This window comes from Aythya ferina (genome assembly GCF_964211825.1).
Source record: "Aythya ferina genome assembly, chromosome: 3".
In the NCBI taxonomy this organism is placed as follows: Eukaryota; Metazoa; Chordata; class Aves; order Anseriformes; family Anatidae; genus Aythya; species Aythya ferina.
In genome coordinates, this window is record NC_140298.1 from 28,437,719 (window position 1) to 28,451,660 (window position 13,942).

At 34.1% G+C, this 13,942-nt stretch overlaps 1 protein-coding gene across 4 annotated transcripts in view; it reads left to right on the forward strand.

Moving 5' to 3' along the window:
• SDCCAG8 (SHH signaling and ciliogenesis regulator SDCCAG8) overlaps positions 1 to 13,942 on the forward strand; it is a 111,238-nt gene that overhangs the window by 14,906 nt on the left and 82,390 nt on the right. For all 4 annotated transcript variants that reach the window (XM_084515080.1, XM_084515081.1, XM_084515083.1 and 1 more), the window contains 6 exons: positions 11 to 75; positions 2,295 to 2,483; positions 4,123 to 4,261; positions 7,133 to 7,285; positions 9,497 to 9,631; positions 13,020 to 13,136. In XM_084515080.1, the coding sequence (XP_084371206.1) occupies positions 11 to 75; positions 2,295 to 2,483; positions 4,123 to 4,261; positions 7,133 to 7,285; positions 9,497 to 9,631; positions 13,020 to 13,136 (798 nt within the window). The remainder of the gene's footprint in view (positions 1 to 10; positions 76 to 2,294; positions 2,484 to 4,122; positions 4,262 to 7,132; positions 7,286 to 9,496; positions 9,632 to 13,019; positions 13,137 to 13,942) is intronic.

The window sequence follows — 13,942 nt, forward strand, 5'->3', positions numbered from 1 at the left end:
TTTCCTAAAGGAGAAATTAAAACTTCTTTATCAAGAAAAAGTCAATATCCTTGATGCTCAAGTAAAGTCTCTAAGGTAAAGTGATTTTTTTTTTTTCTTAAAATTATTGTTGAGGAAATATTATCAGCTCACGACAACCTGAACCATTCTTTATTTGAATTTAAGTAACAGAATGGGTCATGTTGTCTAGTAGTGTCCCTGGAAGCTGGCTTTACAAGAAGCTTTCTCAAATAGAAATGTAATGTAGTTGAATTTATTGCTATTGTGTCAATATATAAATTTTATAAATTAAGTTGAATTGTTGTATTTACAGATGTTACCAGGCCTTAGAGCTTTATATGAAATCTTTATTCTTTTTACCCATTTTCCATGTGGAAACTCCACGTCTGTTCAGATAACCCAATAAAAATAAAGTTTTAACTTTTGTGAGCTCTTTCATAATTAGTTCTCTTCTGCTAGTGTTTGGTATCACAACTTTTAGAAATCTTAAGCACTGAAGTAGTTTAATCCAGATAATGATTTTGGAGGATGAGAACACAGTTTTGAAGCATGCATTCTGTGTTTCCAGTCATGCAACCTGCATATCTTTAAAAATAAAAACATAATGAAAATAAGAAATGTATTCTTCAAAGTAACAGTGGTGTGATTATAGTCAGCAGACTATGGAAAACCAGAAACAGATGCATTCACTTTAGAATTTGGTGTTCTGGAATAAACTTTCCCCTGTATACTTGCATTCATGATGTTGCTGCTGAAGCTGTTTTTTTTCCCTGAATAAATTGAGATTTCACATACCTGAAATTTACGTACTTGTGTGTTTGTGTCTGTGCAAGTGTAAAAGGACTTAATGGTTTAAATATGCCTTCTGAAGTGATGCAATCATAGATGTGCAAAGCCAATCATGCTAGTGAATGTAAAGGAGAATCTTAAATCTCAGCTGTGTATTCTCCTGTCCACTTGGCTCGAAGTGTTAAATATACTCAGAGAAAAAGATTGGAGGTTCAAATGGTCTGAAAACTCCTGTAACTACTCTACTGAAGTTCTTGTTTTCCGCTGAAGGGCATGATCTTTGAAGATATAAGCTCTGCAAAGCATTTGGAGATTTACTGATTTTATTTTTTTTCAAGTGCAAAACTCCTTTCAGTGGGACTATCCTTGTTTTTAACTTTTAGCATGAATTTACATTGGACTCACCAGTTTCTGCCCTAGACTTCCCAACAACAGATCTGTTGTACCACGGCCATCTAAAAAATATATGCAGAGCAAATTCTGTTCAGGTTATAGTGATTCTATTTGATACACTGACTACTAAAATTGGGCAAAGTATGCAGATTTCCCAGATGGAAATAAACATGCATGCTCAGTAAATCTAATGCAACCAGAATGTGTCAGACGTGCTACATGTATGCTGCCCAGATGGCCTGCATAACAAACCAAAAGTTTTGGAATCATTGCACAATTTGTCAAATTGATCTATATGTGCACAGTGTGCATTTGTCTGGAACTTCCTGATGTCAGCATTCCTACTGCTCATGCTCTACTTGGCCTTACAGATGCTTAGAAATTCTAGAGCAAGTTTGTTTGTTTTTTTTGTTTGTTGTTTTTTTCACAACACCTGGTAAAAATTTTGGAGATAAGTTGTTGTTTTTATTATTTATTTATTAAAAAACAAAAACAAACAAACAAAAAAAACACAACCTACCCCTGTTTCCCTGTTTATCTGGAGATGTGGTTGACCTCAAGTTTGTGTGTGGTGATCAGAGTATGTGCTGAATAAACCTGGATTTTTCTTAGGGAACATAGGGGACTTTTATTTTAAGTTGTCACATTCTTGTTAATATGAGAGTAGAGGAGAAATGTGGACTTAATGATACTATAAGCAAGAAGAACAGGAAAAAAAAATATCTTAGGATACTGAAATATTCACACAGCTGATGTATAAATTTATTTACACAGTTTTTATTGCTAATGAATCCTTTTCTCTGTTCTTGCCAATAGGTAAGTCTACAATTTTCATCTAATCTTTTTTCTATATAACTCCACTGTTTTCTGGCAGTACAGAAAGAACAAACTAATACAGTTTTGTTTCATATACATAAATAATTCCGTTTGGGTTGCTCAACTATTATTTCTTAAGTTTTCTTTACGCTGCTGGTGTGTAAAATAATATGCATTACAGGTACTCTTAGAGTTCCTCTTCTCTATATGTCTTCATCTGTAAGTATATGTTGCATATAAATATAAGTTGTAAAAGTGTTTGACTATTGCTGAAATATTTTTTTGTTTCTTTCTAGAAAAGACCTTTCAGAATCTCAGAAGACATGCGAAGACTTGGAAGGAAGGCTAAAACACCAGAAGTCCCTCGTTTCAGCCACACATTCTGGTCGGGTTGGTGGTCTGTGTCTGAAATGTGCACAGCATGAGGCAGTTCTTGCACAGACACATTCTAATGTTCATGTGCAGATCATCGAGAGGGTAACAAAGTACGTTTGTGAGGTATTTAGTTTCTCATTGAAAGCACAGTTATTTATGTTAAACCACAGAAGTCCTAATGTGTTTGGTTGCATTCATAAAGATGTGCCTTTACAGGACAATGGAGTCCCATTCAAATTGTGATGCTAAATTGATGGCAGAATATGACTAGCTCAGAACTACTCTGAAATCCATGTAGTTTTTCTGCTTATTCTGACTGCAAAATAATATTAGTCATGTAATTATGTTGGGAAACAGCAAGGTGTGGTGCTGTTAATAGTCTTTGTTTTCTGCACTTATTCTACAGGAAAACCCTTTGCTCTGTCAGGACAAATGTTATGGAAGTCCGTATATTTTGATTGATAAGTTCCTTATTTTTCTATAGTTAGAAATTTTTCTTACACAACTATGTTGCACTTTTATTACCAGGGACATCTAGAATACATTACCATTGTAATCCCTTTTTTCCTTGGACTTGTTTAATAGGTCTGGGGTTTGGGATAGGATGTACTGCTAACTAATTTGGGTGATTTCCTTTGATTAAGAGATAAATTATTCGCAGCAGCCATTTTTAAATTGTAGCTTTTATTTAAATGATTAAATAAACAGTGATACAGGCTATATATATGTAATGTTGTATAAAATCTATAAGATACGGTAATTTATTTGTCATAGAACATGTGGAAAATCTGAACAAGCTATTAACTAGTACGTTTTTGTCACCTTGTGTTATAGGGGGGTTTGAAACAAAAGATTTGAGCTAACCTTTTTTCTCCCTCTTACACCATCATTTCAGTGTCAGGAAAATCTGAAATCTACATCTTTGTGATCTAAGACTTATTAAAGACTAATATATTGCAGTAGGGATTTTCAAAGGGACTAAGTAGTTTGCCTAAATGTTAAAATGAACACACACAACTATTTTACCATTCCATCCAGCAGATGCACACACAAAACAGCAACGATTTTCAGTCAGAATTTAGTTGTACCTTACATAAATGGAGAGAATGATACTCTAATTGAAAAGACTTCATGTCAAAATAATGAACAGGTGAAATTAAGTACTACGCTCTTACTGATTATGCTACTCCATTTGGTACAGGTCTCAGTCTCTCAGTTATTTCTTAGTTCAAGAAGTTATGGAGGGATGTAGAATTCAGGAGTCTTATTCTTCAGTTCCATTTTGCAGCAAAGGTCTGCAAACTGGAACTGAATTGACTTGATCTGAATTACTTGTTGACCCTAAATATTTTTTTTTCTTTCTATTTTACATTTACAGGGTAATTTCATATAACTTTGATATTTTAGAAACTTTTCCTTTTTTTTTTTTTTTTAACATGGATTCCTATGATGCAGTGCCAACTTCAGTGTTATTCAGCTTCAATATGTATATGACTTGAGCTCTGCTGTCTTTACCGTCAGTAATTCTGAAGTGAAGGACCGATCAGCAAGCAATTGATATTTTTAGTATCTGCTGAGTATTCTCAGTACCTAGCAATATTCTGTCTTTCATGCTTAACCCATGGTAGTTCTAGTCTTGCTTTGCTTTTCACCTTTGTTTCTTATATGTTAACATCTTATCTTTGATATACCTGTTTTTACCCCCCTTGTGGGAAGACATGAAAGAAGTCTCACTTTCTTTATATACAGAGAAAGAGATGACTTGATGGATGCCCTTGTTTCAGTGAGACGAAACATGAAAGAGATGCAGCAAAGAGAATCCAATGCTTATGAGCAAGTTAAACAAGCTGTACAAATGGCAGAAGAAGCCAATCTAGAAAAAACAAAGGTAAATTTATCAAAAAGATGAGTTTTTGAGTATTTGAAACTGCTACAAATGTTAATTAGTTTTCATGCTAATGAGAGAATACATGCGTAAGACCTCTATCACTGATGTAGTAGCTTTAAAAGAATTGTATTGTGTGAATACTTATGAGCAATAACAGGAACTCTGTATTTGGATTCTTAAGTTGTCATCTAACACCATAGGTTGTATTGCAGTCTTAGGCGATTATTTAAATTCTTACGTAGTTTCACAACTAGAAGATAAAAATTGAAAGATTAGAATTTTCAGAGGCATTCATGACACATGGAAAGGTAATTCTTATATCGTATTTATGAGCTGCTCTGGAAAGAGTACTTGAAATGATTACAGACACCTCTTTTTACCTCAGATGAGTGCAGTGCAAGAACTGATTAGCTAATGTAATGCTTTGAAGATGAGAAGTGCTGTGTGAATGCTACCTGCGTGAACCTTTTGGAACTGTGAAAATAATAGTGATAAATCCAGTGCTTATCTAGTGCTTATGTTAGACCTAGCTGCTGTATATATAATCAACTAATTTTGACCTAAATTATTTCCTTGATTTTTAGTGACATCTACTGTGTTATTAGGGAATTACTATGGAATTGAGAGGTGGGGCTTTTTATGTTGTTCTCTTAATGAAATGCTGTTGTTTTTAATAGTGGACAAAATTGCTTATTTGGTCAATAGAACAATTAAATCAGTAGTGTTTGTTACTATCTATCCAGTTTGTGTGTGGGGGAATGTCTTTAACTGTGAGCAGTGGTGGAAAATATAAGAGTTAGAAATCCTATATACTTATTAAACTTGAGTATTATAGCTCCACGTTTTTTACTCAAAGAGAGAATCCTTTTGAACCCACTGTTCTCCAGTAATCACCTGTTTCACCCCGTCCTGAGGGGTTACATTTTTCAATTGCTAACTAGTTTTCTTTGGGCAGGCAAAGTTGTCTCATACAACCATTATTCACTTACTCTTCTTTAAAACTGTACCAAATACTTTTCATCTATGTAATAAAATAAGAGTAGCAGATCTTCCTGTTTGTTTTTCAGTAGCTGTTGGAGGTCTTTGTAATATTCAAAAAGAAAATCCCTATTATCTTACTCAGGGTAGCTTATGTTAGAAATGGCTTACTGAAACAAAGAACCTTTAATTAAATGGGTCTTTGTACCTATACTACTTCTGACATAAAAAAGAAAGCAGCTCCATATGGTCTCTATAGGCCACCTCTTCCCTGCAGCAAGGAAATGTGAAGTATTACATCTGTGTATAAGACAGAGCAGTAGTCTGTTTTTCTAGGCTCAAAAACTGTAGTAATATGACGGAACAGGAAGAGAAATCTTTTAGTTCTATTTATTTATTCTAGAGTTGCAAGAACTGTGTTTTGCATGTCTACCAAGCTACAGCAATATTAAGCGTACAATTATTCACTAATGCTGATGTTACATTTTCAGAAGCAACAAGAAAAAAAGGATTCAAAGCAATAACAGAGGGATTGCCTTTCCAAGGTAGACTTTGCTGATGGGGAAAAAAAACACTGAGAAGGGTCCTGCAGAATTGACATTAACTAACGGAGACTCTTAGATAATCCTCTAAACATGATCACAGAATCACAGAATCGTCTAGGTTGGAAGAGACCTCCAAGATCACCTAGTCCAATCTCTGACCTAACACTAATAGTCCTCCACTAAGCTCTATCTCTAAGCTCTACATGTAAACGTCTTCTAAAGACCTCCAGGGATGGTGACGCAACCACTACCCTGGGCAGCCCATTCCAATGCCTTTCTGTAAAGAATTTTTTCCTAATATCCAACCAAGCCTCCCCTGGCGCAACTTCAGCCCATTCCCCCTCGTCCTGTCACCAGGCATGTGGGATGATCTGATCTGTTTCCCTTGTGAACAGCCCAATACTCAAGGAAACTGAGTACCAGAGACTGGCTTTGAGTAAAAGAAAAATAAGCACTTTGAAAAAAGAACAAGTTTGAAAATAAAGGGTAATAAGGTAGTATTCCTAAACGTGGGTTACTTTAGCCTCCTTCAGGTAGGATACACTATTTCAGTGTGTATATATACTGGATATATTCAGAATATACTATTTCACTTCTATTGGTGAAATTAAATCTTTTTCGTTTTTTTTTCTTTTAGCTTCTTTAGAAGAGAGTGTCTATTGTGCCTCTTAAGTATAAACTTGCTTTTCTTTCAATAATCCAGTTCAGGCAAATAAAAATTACACACTTCACATGAGACACATATATAACCTGTGTCTTATTAGCTTTTCTTTATCTTTTCTTAAATCTTCTAGGCTTCTTCTCTAGTCTTCTGCACCCAGTACTTTCCGTCTGGGGGAGAGCAAGTAGAAATGCGTAGTTTAAGTTTTCCTTCAGCTGTGCAGTTGAGCAGTAACCACAGGTTTCCAATGTTTGCAAGGAGTCAGGTATTAGAGGCTGGTTCTAGAGATGTGCATTCAGGAATTTTACATATAAAACAAATAATCATTGTGGTTGTAGAAAAACAGCTAGTTATTTGGAAAATATACACTAAAAATGCTTTCATCTTTGCCCTGACTTCTAAATTAATTTAGAATTTATAAATTACAGTAGGGCATGTATATACATACAAATGTACATGTTTTCAATTTGTTAGGCCTATTTTAGATGTTGACACAGTAGGATATGCAAAAACATTGTAGGAAGTATCTTTAAAAAAAAAAATCCTTTCTAATAGCAAATTAGTTTCTCTGTAATCATTAGATACATATCACAGTTACGTTAGGTTTCTTTCACTTAAAAAGTAGCTGTTGTTTAATACTTGTTTTAAACTTGTTTGCTTTGTGTTACTTTTTTTTTTTTTTTTAAGGCTTTAGTTCAATGTGAGCAACTGAAAAGTGAGATGGAACGCCAGAAAAATCGTCTTGAAAAGGAGTTAGCTGCCCAGTTAAATAAGAGGACTGATGAAAAAGAAGCACTGCGGGAAGAAATGAAGAAAGAAAGGGAGGACTTGGCAGCAATGGTATGAGAGTGTTTCTTTCCTATCTGTTTATTACAAGGAGTCCAAGCTTTCTCTAAACTTGTTTGCATGTCTTTAATTTTTGTTCCGGTTTTGGATTTAAGAAGCCAGCAAGTCACTTATATTACTACTCTAAAGCAAGGTTTGTTTCTAGCTTCCTACAAGTAATGTAATTTAGGTTGTAGAGTCAAAAATTCAGTATTTAGCACATGTCAAAGTTAGGACTCTTTGCTACTTTGAACTTACATGATCTATTAATGTTACAATATCATAATACCATTCTAATATGGTATTTTTCAGAGCAGTCTTATTAATGTTTGATTTGCCCATCTGCAGAAATGTGTTGGAATCTCTTTTTATTTAACTTTTTGAAACGGAATCTCTCTGATCATTTATATTGTGACCAACCATTACAACAGAGTCATGCTAACCTTGTTTTACTCTTCTATATCCTAGTGTAATGTGAATATAAAACACAAGTTTTTTCTGCCCACTGGTATATACAGAGGAAACTTAATGCTTAGAGCAGTAAACCTATGAGGTGTGTTTGATTTGCAGCCTCTTCAACCATTTTCTGGTGGAGGTGTGGAAACAATATGGTGACTTTCTCATCTGACTATAGGCTTTTTCTTTTCTTTTCTTTTTTTTTTTTTTTGTATTTATTATCTCCTTTTAGAAATAAGCCATAAAGATTATAAAACAGAGAACTCGGGCTGAACAAGGTAAATCACTGAAGTGTTTAAAAATGAGGAGCTTCTTCAGTAGTGGTTTTGCATGTGACCTGACTGGAAAGCTTCTAACATAGAGAACTGAGATGATATGGTTGTATTTCTGGTAGTATGAGATAGGAAGTTGCAGCCTTTGACTCCAATTCCAGATGTTAAAACAGGAATTAAGTACAGTAATAAGGATTAAGGGATATTTGATATTTTTAATAAGTGAGCTGTTGTAATTGATCATCAGAACTCTGTTGGCAGAACAAATGGAAATTAAAAAGAAAAAAAAAATTGCACTGAACACAGTGAGCTATCATTAAGCAGTTGTTTGTTCAAGTCATTATCTATTGGAAATTATCTATTTTATGCCATTTAGATTTACTTTAGGGCAGAGTATACACTCTAAAATACAGCCTACTAGACAAGCACGTTGTAATTTTTATTAGTAGAATAATTCACACTGTGTCTCCATATCACTTTGTATTTCATCACACCTGGTGCTGTTTTACTGAAACTAATCCCATCTCTGGAGTTATAGTCTTTTTTTTTTTTTTTTTAAATCATACGCTTACATTAAATGACATAGTGAAAATATGATGATGTCATTCTTGGTAATTAAGGATGATCTGGGATGACTTTCTAGAAATCTTTGATCTATATTTATGATTTAAGTCTACATATGATTTAACTAGTGTTTATGCTTCAGGAAAATGAAATGGTAGAAATAGCGTATTATGCATTAAGTCACTCTCCATGTGAAATTTTATCACTTGCTCTAAGAAGTTAAGAGGAGGAGAATTGGCGTGATCCCCAAATCAGGTGGATGTATAATGTGTGAAAAATAGTTATGAATATATAATCCTCTAGGTTTGGCTTTGAATTCCTTTAAGTTAACCTAGAACTGTCAGATACCATTATTTCCACTTTTATTAGTAAGCTTCAGGGCTAAATAGCTGAAGGATCACTGTCTCTGTTTTATTGTTACTTTTTTTCTACCATTCAGCAAAATTTGATCTGAATTAATTAGATTTTTTAACATATGATTTCAGTATACTTCTTGTACAATATTATTCTTTGAGTTACAGTGCTGAAACATTAACTGAACTTGGAATTATTTTAAGATGTCATTGCAATGGCAGTTTTCTTTTTCCTGGTGCAAGAGATAGCTGGGGGAACATGATTTGATTGAAATTAATCCTACTTAAGGATTGATAAGAAGGTGTTAAATAGTACTCCTACAGCTGCGAGAGTAATGCAGCCAGCTGCTTCTGACACTTTTCCCATACTAACAAATCCTGGAGACTATTCTGATTAATTAAAAAATTAATCTGTAAATTAATAAATTTATTATTGCTTGGGATTAATGCAAAATAATGAACCTATTGTTACATATTATTTTGCTACATAACTACAGTTCCTTTCAAGGAGGAAGTCCAACAGGGTTTAGATCTGTAGCTGCTTGAATTTCATTACTGTAGTGTTCTTGGGCATTTTGCAGGTGACAGCCATGTCTGAGAATGTTGCCATGTTAGAGGCTCAGGTAGAGAGAATTACAAGGGAAAAGAACTCACTGGCTAACCAGTTAGAAGAATCACAACATCAACTTGCATCTCATGAAACGGAGATGAATAAGGTAAGCATATTTACAAATAAGTCTTGAGCTTGCTTTTCTTTGTTGTTGTGACTTGAAATATGAGAATTTTTTTCTCCATTTTCCTATGTATTGGTAAAGAGCACATGATAAATATCAACTTCATCTGAAGACTCCAGAGACAGTTTTACAAGTAAAGAGAGAAGTCTGTCAAGTCACCTTGTGATCCAAAAACTATGCTTACTTTCTCATGGAATATGTAAATCTGATTTAAAATTGCAATCCAGTGTTTCATTTTAAAATTGCATTAGGTGTGAATGAGACACCACAGTATTCAACCCTGTCCTGTAATTTCTTCCTCTGGGTTATGCAGTGTTAAAGGGAGCAGTAGTAAATTACTGTTTTTCAAGTATTTTCCTGTACAAAATGCTATGTGGTATGCTGTTTTATACAGTAACGTTGATGGTAAGCATTTTACAAAGAAATCTTTCTTCCAGTTAAGTACTATAGTTTAAAATACATGTATTCCTTCTGTTTTCATATATATATATATATAGATAGATAGATCTTATACACTTTTTTTTGTTGGTTTTTTTAAAGTGTATTCATATATATGTCTATGTACATATATCACTATATCACTTCAGGGTGTGTTATTTTGCATGTTTCTCAACCAATTAGAGCCTTAATGTGTGTCATAACGTGAGAAGGACTGCAAATGTTTTTTCTAAAACTTATGCTGGAGGATGACATATTATTGCAGTAGTTATTTTTTATTAGCTTAGTTTTGTCAGTCACTTTTTATAGAAATAAATTCAACTTAATGAATATGAGGGGATGCTAAATTTTTATAAAATTGACAAACTGCAAATGACAATTTGTTAGCCTTTGAAGTGTCTTTGTGCCTGCCCAGTAATCCTAGAGCTAATCCTACCTACCTAGCAGTTAGTTGCAGGATTTTGGGGAGCGATTCATTCTTTAGGCCTCCCCTTCTGGAGAGTTTTCAGCACTCTTATCTTCCTTAGCTGCCCCTACTGGTAGAAATAGGTGGAAGGAAGTACTGTAGAAAATTTACAGCAAAAAGCCAACCAAATGAGTTAGAAAACTTGATTCAAATTCAGCTGAGAAACAAACAAATGAGCATTTTAAGAATGTCAAAACAGTTTGTTTTACCACTTCTGAAACGTAAGAGTTTTGATTTTTCCAGACTGGGCTCGTGGATGGCTATAGCCATCCATGGAGGGAGCTAAGGAAGGAGGGAAGTGATGTATATGAATATCCACTGGTTTGAAGGAACTATTATAACAGTAATTTGAAGCAATTTCTAGGGAGAGATGACACTGGTTCCAGTCCTTGCTTGAGTTAAGTGATACAAAGCTGAATAGGCTACTTTACAATAGTCAATACTATATTTTCACTGCACTGTCCTGAGGAACTGGAGAAGGGTGTCCATGACTGTGTGCTCACGTGAGAATTTTTACACGTCCTAGAGGAAAGTTCTAATAACTGAGCTATTGGGACTAGGTACTTTGCTATGACAGTTTGCACTGGTTGTGTGACATTTAAATCCCCTTATGGCTCTGACTCATCCAAATTAAGACTAATAGTTACTGGTTTTAATAATGGCAATGTTTTTCCTTTTGAGTTATATCTGAAATGCTTTTTTACCCCTGCATGTACTAGAAGGCTGGGGGGAAAAAATGTTTGGGGTGAGTTGTTTTTTTTTTTTTTTTTTTTTTTTTTTTTTAACCTTTGTTATGAACTACTAGGAGGCTGAAGAATCAGTTATTAGGACAGCACCATCTGCTGATTTTTCTGTGTTTCTCAATTTGTACCATGTCCAGAGGAGACAAAGGCAAGAATGGCTGTATTTTTTTTTTATTTCCCTTGGAGAAAGGGACATACTACATCTTGTTCACTCTTAATATAAAGAAAGAAGGACTTAGATGGGGCTGGCAATCTATGTAGCTGCATTTTAGGATTTTTCAGTTGCCTGTCATATTTCAGTATTAAAAAATAAATAAAGGGAAAAAAAAACACATTAGAACATTAACAGTCTTCAGAGTATTTGCTACTTTCCATTATTTGCACTGGAGCTAAATTCACAAGCTCTCCTCCAAGAAAATTATTCCTCTGCCCTCTAGTGCTTTTGATTTGTAGGTGATGCTTCCTTGTAGTTATAACAGTTGGTTTTGTTTGTTTTCTTCTATAAGGTTATTTGATTGCCCTGTGCATATTTACTTTTCCTTCTATTATTTTTTGGGGTGGTGAAATGTGAAGAGACTGAAAATTAAAAATGAATTTAGACTGTAGAATGTGTGAGAGGAGGTTGCTGAGAAGTACAGTGGACTAGCAGCAAACTAAAAATGTGCATATTTAGGAAGTAAGTCTGAAAGTATGAACAGGGCAGGCAAACAGGGTGAGTTTGAAACAAAGTTCTCTGAGAGTAGCTGCAAGTAAACACATTTGTGTTTTCATTGGGGAATGTGAGGGATGGCAATCTTGCATATGTTCGTTTCATGTTAAGGTGAAATGAATAGGCACAAATTAGAAGTGATTGCACAGGATAAAAAGCAGACAGCTTATCCCCATCCTTCTCCATTTCCAGCAGATAAATTTAAATAGAATCCATTAAAAATCTTAGGGAAATTGGAGAGCAATAGCCCTGTACAGCAGTAGTTTTGTGGGAGGGATTGGGCTCTCTCCCTCAGGCACTTTGAAATTGAGCTGTCTTCAGGCATTAAAAAACAAGATAAAAAAAAAAAATAAGAAGAGGGATAAGATGTTGAACATCTCAGCAGCACAGAGTACTTGGCTTTGTGGAAGTGATCTTAAATGTCTGTAAATGCTGCTTTGATCCCTTTCTTCTGGCCCATGCACATATATGATAGAGGCAATTTGAAAATAATTTATTTTCATTTTGTAGTAAGTCTATAGCGTTCTGATCCAACTTTGAAAATTATTGTATTAACATCTAAACATCTTATTTCTTAACAGCAGAGAGTTGGCAAGACAAGAAACTATGCCCTTATATAGGAGTGTGCTAGATCCTTTACTTCTAGGTTTTGAAAGTGTTGGCATAGACTTTCTTGGGATTTTAAAGAGAATGGGAGAAGAATATGAAAGCAACAGTAGTTTAACAGTGTTTAGTAGCACATATATTTACAATATAAATATTTATAGTTAGCAAAATCTTGATCCAAATATAATTGAATCTAGAAGGCACTGCATATTTCAAAGTTAATCACTATATAGAGAATTCAGATCCACCTTTATATAAAAACATTTATCATATGTAGTCTTTAAAATATCTGTAAATTGAAATACGTTGCATTTAAACGGCCTCTAGAGGGCACCAAAAGATCTAATTGCAAACCTTGGGCTATGGGTTCTTCAAGCTACAGATCATGTTGTCTGTATAATCTAACAGGTGTGTGGAGAAATGCGCTATCAGTTGAATCAAACCAAAATGAAGAAGGATGAGGCAGAAAAGGAGCTCAGAGAGTACAGAACAAAAACTATAAGGGAGCTTGAAATTAAGGACCAGGTAAGAGATGATACTGCTATAACTTTGCAGTTATTAGAAGCCTAAATAGGGTTATTTTGGAAGTTGGAATGATTCGTTTTTCTAATAGTGGTCATTTATTACTGTTAAATGGTTTCTAAATTAATGGCAATGAGCCAGCTGTTACTGTTAAATAAATACCTCTTGGTTATGTTATTCTTGTTTTCAGCCCTAGTATGTTCAGTTTTACATAGTACTCATCCCATGTTTTCATATAGAATTACTCTATCATATGAATTCATACAATGTACTTGAATTGTATATACTGTATACATATGTTTATACACCTTTTTTCTCACAAATAAATCCACATGTAATTAGGTATACATATAGCGTGACAAAACAGTAAGAAGTCCAAGTATAACCTAACTATACGAAGGGGGGAAAAAAAATCTCTTCCAGTTTCTTTAAAGATTCAAGGATAACAAATGCAAGGCTTCATGGAAAAGTTTTTTTTTTTTTTTTTTTTTTAACAAAAACACAAACAAAATATATATATATTTTTTTAAAAGTCCTTTTAGGTAGGAAAAAAAAAATAAAATAAAAATTCCAGTAGACATTGGTTGTTGATTATCTAAAACTGTGTGTTAAACAAACAGCAAAAAAAAGCAGTATATGCTTTACAGGTAGACTGTGAGAAAACATCCCTTGCAATAAGAAGGGTTATTAGGATTATGTGCAACAAACTTGGTAAACAGCTTGAATTGGTATACTCCGTGTCTTTTGAAGTGCCCTTTTTGTTGAGGTTCTGTCCATTTTTTCTCTAGGTATTCAAACTTGTAGTTATT